Consider the following 17,766-nt stretch of genomic DNA (forward strand, 5'->3'; position numbering starts at 1 on the left):
TGACTCATGCTATCATTGTGAATTTCATGAAGTGTTTGTGAAGGACACTCTGCTCAATGTTTAGATGTGAATCAACTGAAAACATAAACCACCATTTACTTGGCATTCTAGTGGACAAAACACTAAATTGCAGATAATGTTTTATAAAGGCAATGTACTGAAGCAAAGGAAAACAACCAAACAAAAATAAATGATACTACAATATAAACAAAAGTTTTATTGGAAGTGATTTATTTACTATCCCTCAAAATTTATCTGGTGGACAAATTTATAATGAGGCTTCCCTTTTTCTACTTATCATGTTTAGGAGGATCACAAAGGTAATATTTTATTTTGCTTTTGTTCAGTTAGTGGTTCAAGACCAAATGAAATTTGTTTTAGAGAGTATTTAGTTATTCAATATACCAGTTAATGACCATAAATAAGAGGAAACATCATCCACAAAATAAATATTTGAATATCTTACTACCCTTCCCATTGCAAGAAGACTTAGTATTTTTCCTTTGACTTATTTGTGAAGATCTGTACAACATTTATCCCATTAAAAGGAACAAATGTGGATTCACAAGATTCCCTTGACTAATGCCTCTAGAAGTTATAGGATTCTAACACAGCTGGCATGTGCGTTCCCACAAAGAGCAATTAAAATCAAAAGCAAACAGAACTTGTAACTTGTCCAATCAAATTCCATTTGCTATTACCATAGGCCTTAGAAATATCAAGATTTATTAACACACCAAGTCAATTCTGAAGCTTGAGAGAGAGGGCAATTTATTGAATAGCTAATTAATTATGTGTGTTTTGTCTTCCCAAAACAAAAGCTAATTGAGCTTCTGAGATCAATTTTGAATTTTGGCAACACATGTTTCAGCAGAGTGGTAATGAGTTTGGCAAGAAACAGAATGATCGAACTATACTAGTCTAGTTAGTCTGCCTGGACCACTTTGGCTACTAAAGCAAGGCTTCAGACACTTGTACTCTTAATTAAGCATTTGCTTATTTCCTCAATTTCTCAAAGACAACCAGTAAATCCCCTTTGATGAGGTACAATACAGTTTGGTAGAAAAGTATGTGGAAACATCAGATACTGTAACATTATCATCATGAAAGGAAAAAAACAGTATCCTTGACTTTGTCTGAGTGATGGATCTCATCCCTAATATTTTTTTAATTTTTAGGCCTAACTCCCTTTGAGCTCTTGTTTTCATCGGCTTACTCTTCTATAAAAATAGTTTTGAAGAAGCCCATTCACAATTTATGATGGCTGCTGATGAAGTCCAAATTATAGGCCTTCAACTCTTTTGAGTTGCTGCAGATTTATCTAAGAATTTTGTGTTCAATCCATTGTGCATTGTTCATAGGAGCACCGCCTCTAGTAGTGCTCTCTTTTTGTTGTGAAATGGCTAGCACCTGAATGAGGATTGGTATTGCCAGGATTTGACAGAAGCCATTGTCCTGAGCTTGTTTCTAAATCATGGCTAATGCGTTTTTTATCGATGCCCCTTGTTTGAAGACACTCCCAAATTCACTTATATAACAGCGCTTGATTAGAGTCAATTTAGTTTACTCATAGACTTACAACTGTTAGGGTCACTCAAGGACTCAAGCTCCCAAGATCACCTGCAAAAACCAAAATAAACTTCTACAAAAAATTTGCAATAATGGATGCAAAATATATTAGATCAATATGATCAATGATGTGCATATGCAATCTATATCAATACAATGAAATGTACATATGAGACCTTGCTTATATAGGAAAGGTTGAAAGGTAGGACTAACTAGGATGATGACAACTGTCTTAATCCTATGTCATGTGACAGCTGGTAATGAGATAAGATAAGATCACATGACACCTAAGACCTTCTAGAAAGATGCTATCTCACTAAGTAAGCTTAACATATGAAAATGCCCGAAAAGGTCTTAACTAGGAACTAGTTAGATAATGTACCGTGTTCACACTACAAAGGGGGGAAATGGATAGGAAACACCCCTGTTCACACCAACAAAAACTCCAGTGGCCTTTATGGGGTCTGCATCCTTCTAACATTTTCTAATATTTTGGCAAAAAATGGGGTAAAAGAGAGACATTATTTTGAGTTTAAATTGATAAATGCACTGTTTTAAAGTTCTTTCCATGAAGATATTAACCAATGGTTGGAAAGTCTGGCATCACTTCCACTCCCATTTATCCTATTGCTTAAAGACAACCACTTAGCAATAAATAGGAATATGTAAAAATATAACTTTGCAATTTTCATAACTCCAAGTATGCAATCCTTGTGCAAATTCAATCTCAGTTAAAGATGTGATGAATTCAAGTTGGATAAAAACACCTGCATATCTCTTGTTGAAACCATTCTCTATTTTTGTCTCTTTGGGAAGATTCACTTCTTAGAATCTCCTATTAAGATGTGAAAAGCAGATATGCATTGACAACCCAAATCTTAAGATGTTTAAAGTTTAAACATAAAACGCCTGTTATTCCCATTACAAAAGGATATAGCTATTGTCTATACAATAACCTGCATTATTTTTTTATGAAAGTTAAGTTGCAAATAATCCCCATGGGGCAGAATAGTTGGCTTAGAAAGCATACTTCAAAGTATCCCATTGGACCATTGTCCCAGTGGTTGAACAATGAATGACCTGTCTGTTACCTCACATACCAGTCTATTTGATGTTTACTCATTCTCATAGCTTCCAGCAGCAATATCGTTTCTATTAAATTACTAATCTATGATGTCCTTCACTTTGTTTCTGAGAAAATGTCATTTGTTGGGCACGCCTATGCCTCGATATTTTATAAGAGAACACGCATCATACTGGCTGTGTGGTGTCAGAGATGCCTACAAGGTCTTTATAAAGTTTAAATTTTTCAGATCCCAAATCTGTTCTCTTTTGCTTGTACCTATACCTCAGGGGGTCTCAAATTATGAGACTCACCATTAGTTCCCTTTTTGTCATACTGTGTCATACAAGAAATTGCAGGTACAAGATCCCCAAGCATCTTAGGTTTACCTCTGGCTGTTAATTTAAAGTTACCTGCAATGGAAGTGCAATAAAGAGATGAAATCGTCTTCTCCTTTTGGTGTCTATTTTTTCTGGTGTAGATAACCATGAAATATCTCTTTGTCATTAGCAATACATGCACAAAGCCTCTTGGACTCATATTCTCAGACTCCTTGGTCCACGGAAACCCCCATAAACCTACAGATTAGTGCCTTCTTTGTTGAGAAGACATAGCCTGTTTGCCATCTCATCCATGAGAAACTGAACCTTTGAAAGAGTGTTCATCTCATCATAGCAAGCATTTTCTATTCTGCAAGGAGAAAAGCCTTTGATATCTGTCCTTTGAGGTTGATAATGAATGAAATTCACAAGTTCATCCTTGCCGATATGACATCCCATTAGAAACAAGTGAAATTTGGGTTTGGGCAAGTTGGCTAAGCACCTTGAGAGGAAACATGACCTCCTCGAGGAAACAAATTTGAGAGGTAATTGAGGGGTTGTTTGGGCTCAGATCTATAAACAGTGATTCTAGTTGAGGTTGCATTGACAATAGTGGAAGCAGACCAGGAAATCAGTAGTTGATGTCAAACAAACAAACAAAAGACTCCTTCAGAAAATTTTATATACTGCTTTCATGATAGCATTGAGGTCTCTTGGTATCCAAACAATCTGCTAAGATAGAGAACTGGGGTGAGGACCCAGACTATTTGCAACTGTTTTAGTCCACACCCTAGTCTCTCTAATAGATCACCACACAATTCAGCCAAAGCAAATAACTAGTTTTGCATCTATTTGTTGCATAACCCCTCCCCACAAAATCTCCAGACTCTTGGCACTTCTATAATAGTACAAAAAATGACTATATAAATTGAAAATAAAGTTAACAAAATATTCTAAGGGCAAAAGGCAAACAAGTGACAGACCATCATCTTTGCGAAGAGCTTTCAATTTGTTGGGGTTAATCCAAGTGGCCAAAGAGCGGTGGCCCGACACAGCATACATTTTAACACCATTTATGGCAGTCACCTTCATACTTCCTCCCTCGCTCGTCATCTTAAGATTTTGTAGCCTGCTTGGGACAACAAAATTATGGTAAGACAAATCCACTATGCATATTATTTCAATAATAAGATTAATTATTATCTTCATAAACATAATATTTGAACTGATGCAAAATTAATCAAAGGCAAGCCAAAATACAATCATTTATTTATTTTTTTATATTAGTTTCCTTTGCTTTCTCATAACCTTTATGCTTTTTCATGATCATCCTCATGCTTGGTAAAGTAGATACAGGACCTAAATTTGATGGTCTACGTTGCCCATCAAGCAATTTTTTTCCTACTGTTTAGTCTTTACTGTTGCTTTTCATGTGACAATTTTTTGATGCAAATCAAAATTTATATAGATAAATAAAAAATCTTTGCAAATGATTTTAGTAGATTCATTTCATGTTATTTCAAATAATTAACACCTTTCAATTTACAGAATCAATTTTTTTAGTTTCCAAATTTTGATTTTGAGCATTATTTTTACACCTTATAATATTGGAATATTGTAAATCAATTTATCTACACCTTGTATATTCATTTCATGTTTTCAAACAAATTTACACCTTATAATACAAAATCAAACTTCTGTTTTCTGAAAATTAACACCTCATGATACTAACTGATTGAATAAATTTAACATTTCTGTGTTTGCACTGCTAATATCAGCTACTAGACTTGAAGCACTTATCACCCTTTATTTTTTTTCTAACCCCTCAAGATTGACCCCCGTGCCTTGGTTAACAATGCTTCATTTTGATAAATGTTTTGTTTAATGTAATCTTGTATGGGTTGATCTTACATACTATGCATCATTTATAGGTTTTGAGTTGCTGGAATGAAAAGGAATAATACTTTGTTAGTGAAGATACATGTATTTCATAGAGGTTTTGTGTTGTGTTCATGATATCAAGTCATAATGAATGTGATCACTTTAACCATTGATAAACTGGCCAGAACCCAAAGAATGGTGCTGCTGAAAAATTGCTGGCAAACTTGACAATTTGTAAAAAAAATTCTTTTGGAATCCAATTCCAAACAAAATTTAAATTCAAGTTGAGCTACAGGAATATATTACCAATAAAAGACAATAAGTGAGTTAGTAATCACAGGATTATTTTTCTCTGTATATTACCACCCCCAAAAAAACAATATATTACTAGAAAAAATACTTTGGAAAAAAAGGGGAAAGGATTAAGTCCAACCTTTCTCCTTAGAAATTTGTGCAAATGATATCTTCACAAATTCAACAGCCCAATCTTCAAACTCTCAAGCTTTACAAACCTAATCTGTCTACCAATTCTTTTTCGTGTATATTAACAAATTACAATCAAACACATGGCATACACTTAATAAAACAATGGCATTGCCCATGCATTTGTTAGGTACTAAAAAACATACCTAATTTCATTTCTACCCTTCAAAATTATGTTTTTGATACCCCATCTAAATACACTATTTGTTATCCCCAATTTGGAAGCCCTACAAATTTTGTCCAATTTGTAGCCTATATGCCCTATGCATGCTTTTCATGGTAATTTGTGTCACTTCCCACGTGTGATTTTCCGTTTCTTGGTCTTTTGTGTGTCTTGTAAATTATATATGTCCAGGTGCAATTCGAGTTTACAAACCCGAATTACACCATTTACTCTTCCTAGTGCAAATCGGGTTTACAAACCAAAATTGCACCTCCTCCTTGCACTTGCCTTGACCTTTTGGTGATGTTCGAATTGGTAGACCCGAACTACACCATGTTATTGGTGTTGTTCGGGCCTACGAACCCAAACAGCACCGTATTTTCCTTGTGCATTGAACTAGTGGTGAGGTTCGGGTTTGTAAATCCGAACCACACCAACTAATGGTGGTGTTCGGGTTTACAAACCCAAACCTCACCATTCCTAGCTCTTCTATATTTTGATGTATGGTGAGCATGTAGATCCGACCTGCACCATTTATCTCTTCCTTAGGTGCAGTTCGGGCCCATAGATCCGCCCTACACCTCTTTTTGCGATTCACTATTTTGGTGTAGATCGGACCTGTAGGTCCGACCTACACTAGTTATATCCTATGCACTGTTTAGGTGTAGTTCGGACCTATGGGTCCAACCTACACCATTACATGTTTTTCCCCAAGGTGCAATTTGGGTTTATAGGTCCGAACTACACCTGGTCTTTATTCCAAATGTAGTTCGGGTCTACAAACCCAAACTACACCTTTGAGCCACACTTAACCTTAAGTGCAAATCGGGTCTATGAACCCGAATTACACCAAATGTACACACATGTAAATAAGGTTCGTAGGCCCGATTTTCACTTGTTCTACCATGATACAATGAAGGTTTTTGTAATCCTGGTGGCACCAAATTCAACACATGCATGATCCTCTTCAGTATTAATGATCAAGATGGTTGCTGATTGTTCTTCTCAAGTATTGATGATTTCCCTTCTTGTACATATGGCAACCATCTCCAAAGGAAAAGATAAAGTTCAGGAAGCAAGGCTCTTATCTGGTTTTCCCACCATCCTCAAACATTGCAAACACCAGATGATTCTAAAATACAGGCTACTTAGCAACAATACGAAGATATTCTGAAGAAGGATGATCATAATAAAGATGTGTCTCCAGACACTTAGTCATTTTTATGCATCTCTAGTGTAGTGTCATTTTGTAATTTCAATCGACACCTCAGGGGTCATTCTATGTATGCATCGGTACACATATAGGACTGCATGTGTCCTAAGTCAAATAGGTCTCTACTTTTGACTTAGTCATGGTTAGTTGAGTCTTTCCTATTTTTGCTCATTGCACCTCCTCTATATATATGAGGATGCTCATTGTAATTAGAGGGGAATCTTTTGGCAATGCAACAAAACTCTACTGGTTTATGAAGCACTCTAAGACTTTGTTTTTAGATGTAAATCAAATTGCAATCAATAAAAGAGACAAGTTTCTTGCAATCTTTGTGTTGGAACAAGTTGTAATGTGAAGACATTATTCAGAATTGATTGTGAGTATTGTGGTGTTATTTGAAAGAGATTTAAACCCAATCTTATAGTCTTTGAGCTGCTTATTGTGTTTATAATTAATGATATATTGTCAAACTTGATCTTGTAGTCTTTGAGCTACTTATCATGTTTGAAGCTAATGTTTCATGCTCAAGCAAAGAGATAACTTGCAATCTTTGTGTTGTTTTTACTTTCTATGTTTGTGCATTTAAGGTTAAGTGTATGTTGAAGTCTTTGAGCTACACGTATTTCATCTTTGTTCTTGAAGCTTTATAGGAAGTCATGGAATATCTTTGAGCTTTCATGAGCTTCTTGGTTAATTATGCTTGGTTGTACTTGAAAGTTTATTGTAAGAAACGATCATCTATTCTGAAAAAAGAGGATATGATGAAGGAAGAACACCTATTCTGAAAAAAGAGAATACGGTGAAAGTAACACCTTATTGATTAGCTTAGTGTACATATTTTAGCTCCTAATTAAGTGTTAGTGGTTTTTAGTAGCAATAAACAAGGGGAGCCCTCCCTTATAAATAGTTGAGATTATACCTTGCCTTCAGAGAGGTATTATCTCATGTACTGTCGTGAAACTTACATTTTGTAAGCCTCCACGAGTTTACAAAATTTTCACCCAACACTATTATAATTAAAATACCTCTGTATTTTATCTAGGTATTCTACCAATTCTTTTTCATGTATATTTGTTAAGCCCAAGGCATACGCTCAATAAAACAATGGCATTGCCCATGCGTTCATCAGGTACTAAGAAAACACCTAATTCCATTTCTACCCTTCAAAATTATGTTTATGATACCCCATCTAAATACACTATAATAATTAAAAGACCTCCCTATTTTATACTGTATCCTATGTACCTTTATTTTTGTTACATTTTTATAATATATATCCCTTTATTATTTCCACCCCATATAATTTGCATAGAAAATCACATACCCACCACTCATCCATTTCATGGGACATTTAATTTTTTTTCATTTTCTAAATTTTTAGTTTTGCACTGCACAAAAGAAATTACTTGAGTGTGAAAAATAAATTGAATGAATGATTCAATAATTGGATAATTACATTGAACGATATACACACGTATATATAGAGGTTACAAGACGATGTTCTATAATTAGAACATAACATTAAAGTAAAAGACTAAAGAGCTAAACGCTAAATTAAGAGTGAAAGCTAAATTAAGCTTAAAAGCTAATTACATAAAAAAAGTAAATGACCATTAACCAAGGAACTAAAAATAGGTGACTAACATAGAATTAAATATTCTAATACCCTCCCTTAATGGTCATGCTATCTATCACACCAAGCTGCCCTCTAAATTTGAGAAACTTTGTCGGGCTCAAGGACTTGGTGAGGATATCTGCAGTCTAATCTTTTGTAGGAATGTATTGCAATATCACTGATCCATCTTCAACATGTTGGCGGATGAAATGACAATGAAGCTCCACATGCTTTGTCCGGTCATGGAAGACTGAATTTTTGGCTAATTTTAGAACCCCTTGATTATCACAAAACAAGGGAGTAGGTCTTGGTTGAGACATTATGTCTGCATGCATCCTACGTAGCCAAATTGTCTCACATGCTGCCTTAACAATTCCCCGATACTCTGCTTCGGTCGAGGAAAGAGCTATTGTTTGTTGCTTCTTGCTGGTCCATGTGACTGCACCTGTACCCAAGCTAAAAACATACCTAGAAGTTGACTTTTTGTCATCAACACAACCTGCCCAATCTGAGTCTGTGAAACCAACCAGCCTAGGATCTTTGCTTCTGCTGTACAGAATGTCAAAATCAGGAGTGCCCTTCACATATCTAAGCACACGCTTCGCTGCAACCCAATGTTCAACTTTTGGGGCTGACATGAAGTGAGAAATATAGCTCACAGCATAACTGATGTTAGGTCTAGTGGCGGTGAGATAGATGAGGTTGCCCACTAGTTGCCTGAATGAAGACTCATCCACTACAGGTGAATCTAATTTGGTTGATAATTTGAGCCCTATCTCCATAGGTGTAAATGCAAGTTTACAATCTTGCATTCGAAACTTATCCAGTAGGCTCTTGGCATAGTTTGACTGAGAAATGAATATGTGGCTATCAGTCTGCCAAACCTCTACACCGAGACAATAATGGAGAAGTCCCAAATCTATCATATCAAAATGCTGACACAAATTTTGTTTGACCTGCATGATCAGATGTGTTGCATTGTCGGTAATTATGAGATCATCGAAATAGACTACTAGAAATAGAATATCATCACTAGTATGTTTGAAATACAAATTGGGATCTGATGGACTCCTCTGAAAGCCTTGATCAATCAAGTACTTATCAATTTTGATGTACCATGCACGAGGAGCTTGTTTGAGGCCATAGAGTGCTTTGACTAGTCTACATACCTGGTGTTCCTTACTGGCAACCTTGAAACCTAGAGGCTGCATCATGTAGACTTCTTCCTGCAAATCACCATTGAGAAAGGCACTCTTGAGGTCCATTTGATGGACTTCCCATCCAAATTGAGCTGAGAGAGCGAGGACAAGCCTAATGGTACTCATCTTGGCTGTGGGAGCAAATGTCTCCTCATAGTCGATGCCCTCCTTCTGTGAAAACCCTTTTGCCACCAACCGAGCCTTGTACTTATCAAGGCTTCCATCAACTTTATACTTGTCTTTAAACACCCATTTGCAGCCAATGGGCTTCTTTCCTAGAGGAAGATCGGACAATACCCAAGTGTTGATTTTCAGAAGACTATGTTGCTCAGCTGCCATAGCCTTTTCCCATTCAGGGACACCTTTAGCCTCTGTATATGTTTGAGGCTCATAAAAACTGTGAATGTTGGCCATAAGAGCAAAATTAACTGTGTGTGCTTGCTCTTACCTCTAACTGATCTACCCTCAATGAGCTCATCATCATGAAGATCACCAATGGTCTTGGCCCACCACTTAGGCCGGAGAGTAGAAGTACCAACATCTGTTGTAGGATGAAGATCACCTGGAATATCTGGAGCAAGCTCCTCTGGATGTGGATCTAGAAGATCCTGAGGAAAGTCAGGGGGTGCAATGTCATGCCTGGGAGACCCCACAACTTCAGAGTCAACTAAATCCCTCCCATAAGGTGGAGCTAAGGGAAGACGAACACCCATACTTACAGCCTTTGGAGGCTGATCCTCAGTGCTCAAATCAGGAGAGGAAGGCTGAAAAGGCCCTCTTTCTTCATCAAATACTACATCTCGACTGAATATGAGGTGATTAGTGTCTATATCAATCAGCCAATATGCCTTGTGGTTGTCACTGTAGCCAGTGAACATCGATTTCTAACTCTTTGGATTCAATTTGGTGCGCTTGGCATCTGGAATCCAAACATAAGCTGTAGAGCCAAAAACTTTCAACTGACTGATTTTGGGCTTCCTGCCAGACCATGATTTTGGGCTTCCTGCCAGACCAAGCTTCCTCTGGAGTCATCTTCTTAACGGCCTTTGTGGGAGACTGGTTCAGAAGGTAGACTGTAGTGAAGACCGCTTCTGCCCAAAAGTGTTTTGGAACACTTCTATGCTTCAACATAGACGGAGCCATCTCAATGACTGTACAGTTCTTGCGCTCAACAACACCATTCTGCTGTGGGGTGTAAGGTGTGGTAAGCTGATGCTTAATGCCATGTGATGCACAGAAGTTGGTGAGCTCTATAGAACAAAATTCCCCTCCATTGTCGGACCGAAGAGTGACTATCTGATAGCTAGACTCTTTTTCCACTAAGGCCTTAAACGTCTGAAACATGGTGAACACCTCAGATTTCTGCTTAAGAAAATAAACCCACATGCGTCTGCTGAAATCATCAACAAATAATATAAAATACCTGCATCCAGTGACTGATGGAGTGTTCATGGGACCACAGATGTCCGCATGAACGAGCTACAAGACCTTGGATGCTCTCCAAGCGTCTCCATCTGAAAACGAAGTCCTATGCTGCTTTCCAGCTTGACTAGATCCTCTCGAACCAACTGAGAGAGATAGTGGACATTGAGATGCCCATATCGTTGATGCCAAAGAGTGTTGATGGAAGTACTCCTAGCTGCCATGGCGAGCTCCTGAGAACCAGTAGGATCAACAAGTCTATAAAGACCATGATCCTCAATACCAACTGCAACTGTAGTGCGAGTCTCCTTGTCAACAATGTTGCACTTGTGCAACCCGAAGACAACATCCAGCTGTGGTGAATGTTGCATAATCTAATTGACTGACAGTAGATTGAGCTTCATACCAGGTACAAAGTATACATTGAGGAATATTAAATCCCTCCCACCAAATGAAATCTAAACGTTGCCCTTGCCGACAATAATATACTCTTTGCCTCCACCAAAGATCAGTGAATCAATGAAAGGCATGTACTCTGTAAACCAATCCTGACGATGTGTGAAATGCCGAGAGGCTCCAGAGTCAATGTACCAGGCTGATGATCGAACATCATTAGAGGAGGTTTGGGCCATGAACGCTAGAAGGCAGATTCCTTCTGATCAGGATGCGTGGCAGAATTGGCTTTCTGCTTGGACCCTCCCTGTTTGGATTGCTAGGATGCTATCAATTTTCGGCAATCTTTCACCAAATGGCCATATATATGACAGCAGGAACACTATAAGCTCTTCTTTTTGGAAGACTGTTGAGGTTGACCTTGACCTTGTCCTTTCTGTTGGAAGGATGGAGCTTTACCTTTGTACTTATGTGAAGCTAAGGCTGTGAAAGCATGTTCAGTGGATGAACTAGCGCTGCTTCCAAACTGCTGCTTCCATCGATCCTGTTGTAGCAACTTGTTGCAGAGATCAGGAAACTTCAAATCAACACTAGTAGAGGAGATATTGAGCGTATCAATGAAATGCTCGTAGGATCTAGGAAGGCTTTTCAGGGTGATCATTACCATATCCTCTTCCACCATGGTTCGGCCTATAGCTTCCAACTGATCATGGATGTCCCTGATCTTCGTAAGATGTGCCTGGATAGATGACTTCTCATCCATCATGATGGAAAACAACATATTCTTCAGAAAGAAAGCTCGGCTCTTGTCGGATGTTTCATGAAGATCCTTCAAAAGATCCCAATCTTTTTTGTTGTTTTACCTGAAGGCACCTGTGGGAGTTGATCATCTGTGACAAAGAGTTTGATAAGCATGACAGCCTCTTGATTCTTCACATCATGTTTGTCTTGATCATCACCTGCTGTTGTAGGACGAGATTCCTTGCCCAAAACAAGCTGATCAAGGCAACGATACTCAATGATGGTAAGCATACACTGTTTCCAAGTGTTGTAGTTGCGGCCGTTGAACTTCTGATTGTGTTCCAACATGATGTTGGTTAATAATGCCATCACGGAAATCGAGGTTGATCGAGGTCAACTAAGTGAAAGCAAGAGACAGAAGAATCTGATTTTTAAAAAATCAGAATAGATGCAGCTGCTGGAAAAACTAAAACCCTATAGGAGAATTTTGGCACGAATTCCAAGGCACAAATTTCGAGGTTTGGAAGAAACCCAGAAATTAAAATTTTCTACAACCTTAGAACAGCATGAACGGTGCCCAGAAGACAGCAAAATTCCCGACGTCCACAGAATTAGCAGAAATTGTGAACTGTTTTTAAATTCCAAGGCAAATTCGCTGGTACAAAATTTGAGGCACGAAAAATGAGGCACCCGGAAAAATCAGAGACCAACTCAAAAAAGCTCTCGAAAAACCCACCAAGAATCTGAAAACAGAATGCAGATCCGACGGCTCAAAAATTGAGGCACAAAAAATGATGCACCCAGAAAAATTTGATGACCTAGTTGAGGTCTCGAAAAACCCACCAAGAATCTACAACCAGAATAAAATTTCGACTTGAACTGAAGGGTCAAAACCCTAGTCAAAAATTGCAGAAACCCTAGGAAAATTTTCAACCTGCAGAGAAAAAGAATTTTCAACCTGCAGAGAAAAAGAACCTGCTCTTTTTTTTAAAAAAACAGTTTTAAAAAAATATCTTCAATAAAAACTTCGAAAAATTTTAATAACAAAGACTTTCGAAATTTTTAATTTCCATGCTTTGATACCATGAAAAATAAATTGAATGAATGATTCAATAATTGGATAATTACATTGAACGATATACACACATATATATAGAGGTTACAAGACGATGTTCTATAATTAGAACATAACGTTAAAGTAAAAGACTAAAGAGCTAAACGCTAAATTAAGCGTGAAAGCTAAATTAAGCTTAAAAGCTAATTACATAAAAAAAGTAAATGACCATTAACCAAGGAACTAAAAATAGGTGGCTAACATAGAATTAAATATTCTAATAGAGTGTTTGCAAGCAAATCTTAAGAGGTCCATGGTTTATGCCTATAAATTTGAAGAGGTTCATGGCCTATGCCTATAAATCTAAAGAGGCTCATCTTGAACATCCACAAAAGTTTCAAAATTAATGCAAGAGAACGATCAAATATGCATCCAATGGAGCACGTAGAAGCAATCAATAAGCTTCAAGAAAGTCTAAAGGTCATTCCGAGTGATGTTCGCATGAGTATTGAAGTCCATAAATGCAGCACTCTTTTTCAACATTCTATTGTTCAGTATATTTGCAAGTAAACATGTACTAAGGAGTACAACTCACAAAGGAAGCGTTTGGAGGGGTAGTTGGTGAGATTGAATATTGTTTCCTTCAATCTTTAATAGCACTAAGGGAGATAATGGGATGTGTTGCAGTACAGTCCCCTTGATCAACCAGCTAATCAGATGACAATGAATTTTTTCCATTATGCCAGTGTTACTGCTAAGAATGTTACTTTAGGTATTTCCTGACTAACAGAAATTACAAATGCAATGAAAATTAAAAAAATCACTTTCGATGTATCTAAAGCCAGAGGTCAATAGGACAAAAGAAAAAGCAAAGAATGTCCAATGTGCTTAATAAAAATTGATTGGATGCTTTTAGTTTTAGAATGCAAATAGAATGCAGTCAAGACCAAGTGTCTAATGAAAGACAGCCCAGGATTGTAAACTCCACACAAAAACTATGATATTTTATTGTTCAGACGACTTTGCAAATCAGAAATTAGCAAGTCTTATAGGCTGCAGACAGCCACTACACAGTCACATAGCCTATAGCATAAACATGTAGAAATACCAGAAAATCAAACTTTTATTGTCACAAGCGTACAACCTGGTTAGGAAATATAGAACACTAACATAGATTTTATCCCAAGTTATTCACCAGCAACATGATCTGCCAATCCTCTCACCCTATCCTTGTCTTTGTCTTTTCTTTTATGTCTTGTATTCCACCACCTATTCCAAGTCGAAAATTTTATCAAGTAGGGGTGTCGGCCCTATCCCCTTGTACCTTCCATCCACATACCAGCCTTCGCACTGTTGGTACCACATCAATTCTTCTCCATCAACCTTCGAATGTTCTGCTGGATTAGGTATCACCCTCCAAAGTGAGTTCAAGACCGGTAGGGATGGGGGCTCCTTCCCATCACTACACACCACTTGATCAACTCTTCATTATGTCCATCCCTCTCAACGATGAACATATCATCGGCTTTTATGATCATCTTCAAACATGGGCCCAAGGTTTTACCGTATTCCTCCAAGTCAATTTCCTTTTCCAGATCAAGCAGCTCCTCTTTTCTGGCCTCCTCTTCCTTTCACCATGCCTCAGCCTCTTCATCAATTTCGTAGGCCATGTACCCTTGACGGGCCCCTTCATATGAAGCCTTCCACATCCAATGCCTATCGTACCTCACCCACAAGGTCGGGTATCAAAATATGCATTTGTGAGATGTTTGTGAATTCGTGGTACTGCAATACCCTCAACATGCTTTGGCACCAACCTTTCCTCAAGGAAGGTTACCAGACCAGCCCAATTTTCATTCGGTTGATAAGGATACCCCTGAACCACCGGGTCTTCTTCGAGCACCTCATTCCTCTCGATTGTCCAGTCGTCGCGGGTTGTGTAGCCCAGCATATTGATTCCAATCACAGGTTTCTCTCTTTGCTCATATATCTTAAGCTTGGATCCATTCAGAGGGTCTCTTATTGAATTACCATCCAAGGTTGACAACTTTATCGAGCCATTCTGACCAACTGCCTTTACTTTATAGGGTCCCAACCAATGGATTCAAAACTTCCTAGGCTTCAGTTCATTGCAGCCGTTATACTTGAGGACCAACTATCCTGGCCATAAATTCATCTGCCAAAGATGCTTGTTGTGCTAGAATTTCCTCCTGCGCTAGGCAACCTCCGCTACCCATTGTGCCAGTACCCGCCACTCATCCAATTTTGTCAAATTTATGAGACGCTCCTTCAAGCTCTCCACCTCCCCCAAACAATTTTCCACTGCCACCGGCAAGCTAGGTACAATATATTCTATCAGAACTACTACTTCATAACCGTACATTAGCTGGAATGGGGTATGCCCCGTGGTCACCCACAGTATTGTCGAAAGCATCTCCTCCCAGTCTTACTGTTCTACTCCACAAGATTTGTATATTATCGACACCAAGACGTTGTGTGTTGATTCGGCTTGCCCGTTTGCTCAGGGGTAGTACGGACTTGACAAGTTATGGAAGATCTTGAACTCCATCGTCATTGTCCAGATTACATGGTTTACAAAGTGCACCCCCCGATCGCTTGTGATTTGTATAGGGATGTCGAACCGTGTCACGATCTGCTCGTACAGAAACCTTGTCGTGTTGATGGCAGTGTTGTCTCGTAGGGCTCTTGCATGTACCCATTTCGTAAGATACTTCGTCGCCACGACAATGTATCAGCACTGATGCATACTGCTTGCCTTCAATGGCCCTACGAAGTCCAGATCCCATCTTTCAAATAGTTCTTGTGGTTGTGACGGAAAGAGGGGCATGAATGCCCTCTTCAATGGCTTACCCGCCCTTTGGCAAGTGTCACATCCCAGTACCCACTCTCGAGCATCAATATGTAGAGTTGGCCACCACAATCCTACCAATAGCACCTTTTGTGTCATTGCATCCTTATGTTTTGTACAACAGCCCACTTATCAACTGGAAAGTTCTACTCTTGAGTGCGAACTTCCTTCTCTCACTCAGTGGCATATCCCTCAGGAATGTGGAGGTTGACAAGTACTCTTCGATATTGTCATACCATGGTGGTAGTGTCACTATTTGGAAAAGGTGAGCATCCGGAAAGTCCTCGTTCACTCCCTCTGGCGGCCCTCCCGAGTTGATTCTCGACAACTGGTCCGCAATCACATGGCTCTTTCTCGGACGTACTATAATAGTGAAACTGAATTCTTGAAGTAACAACAACTACCTACTCACTCGCCCCTGAATGATTGGTTTATTCACCAAGTACATGAGGGCTTGGTGGTCCACATAGAATGTGAACAGTGTCACCAAGAGGTAAGGTCGGAACTTCTGAACGGAGTACACCATGCCAAGTGCCTCCCTCTCGGTTGTATTGTAGTAAAATCATTCAATCATTCATTTGTATCGTTGCAGTATTTGTTGCCGACGTCATTCCAGGTTGCTTTCCTCCCAACGGTCTTGCAATTCGATCAGATTCAATGCCAACAACCTTGGAAGACTTCCAAGAAGATCGAAGACAGTAGTGTTCACTATGAGTTCACCACACACTGTGCCTTTAGGGACCGCTCTCTCCTCAGCTTCCCTCTTGACGTACTGGGTGACCGAAACCTCCCACAAGTCTACCAAGTCTACCATCAATTGATCCTCCTATACTTCCGCATGTGTCACTTCTTCCTGGGTGTCACTTTCAGTTACTAGTAATTGTTGTTGGAATTGTTTGCCCATTATACGTGCCTACCACCTACCACCATATTGATCTCCGAGTTTGTATCGGCAACGGCGCCAAAATGTTTACTCCTTAAGGTATGGGTTCTAAGACTACCAAAAGTAAATCGAAAATAATAGGTACATGAACAGTAACAACATATATCATTTATAGAACAATTATGGCAGAAAGATATAGCTTTTATTCCAACATGTAAACTGGATACATTGCCCCTAACCCCTATGGGAACACTACATTGCCATTTATTAAACTAACATAACAAAGTATTATTCATATGTCGGCATGTTCAATTTCCTATATTTTTTGTATCTAGCAGTTGTTAGAGCCTATATATACTACAAATGCAGCTAACAACATCCAAGTAACTGTCCAGAAAATCAAACTATTACAATCACAAGTGTACAACCTATTTAAGAGAGATAAGACACTGACCTAGAATTTATCCCAAGTTATTGACCAGCATCATGAGGTGCTGATACTATATAAACCTATTTAAGAAAGATAAAACACTGACCTAGAATTTATCCCAAGTTATTGACCAACACCATGAGGTGCTGATACTATATATCATAGTTGGACTACTCAGCGAGTTTCTAAAAACTTGCGAGTTTCTCTGGCTGGCAAGTAGTATTGCCATTGACTAGTCCATGTTTAAAACTCGTCTGCCAATGCAGAAAAGGGAAAAACTGCAAAAAAGTGTTTCATTTCATCATTTTTTGTTTTGTATTTAGCTAAGAAGGGGAAAAACACCCTCCCAAACACTTGCAAACTGATTTACATCAATTCTTGCCAATTCTGAGTGGTTTTGAAGCAGATTTGAGGTGGTTTTTGAAGAAAAATCAGATTCCCAGGTAGGTTTTCTGATTTTTTTCCTGT

General features: G+C 38.5%; 1 protein-coding gene across 5 annotated transcripts in view; it reads right to left on the bottom strand.

Annotated features, from left to right (window-relative positions):
• LOC131045580 (uncharacterized) overlaps window positions 1-17,766 on the bottom strand; it is a 114,213-nt gene that overhangs the window by 85,547 nt on the left and 10,900 nt on the right. For all 5 annotated transcript variants that reach the window (XM_057979192.2, XM_057979194.2, XM_057979191.2 and 2 more), the window contains one exon: window positions 3,936-4,081. In XM_057979192.2, the coding sequence (XP_057835175.2) occupies window positions 3,936-4,065 (130 nt within the window). In that variant the 5' untranslated portion in view covers window positions 4,066-4,081. The remainder of the gene's footprint in view (window positions 1-3,935; window positions 4,082-17,766) is intronic.

Source organism: Cryptomeria japonica, chromosome 10 (genome assembly GCF_030272615.1).
Source record: "Cryptomeria japonica chromosome 10, Sugi_1.0, whole genome shotgun sequence".
Lineage (NCBI taxonomy): Eukaryota > Viridiplantae > Streptophyta > Pinopsida > Cupressales > Cupressaceae > Cryptomeria > Cryptomeria japonica.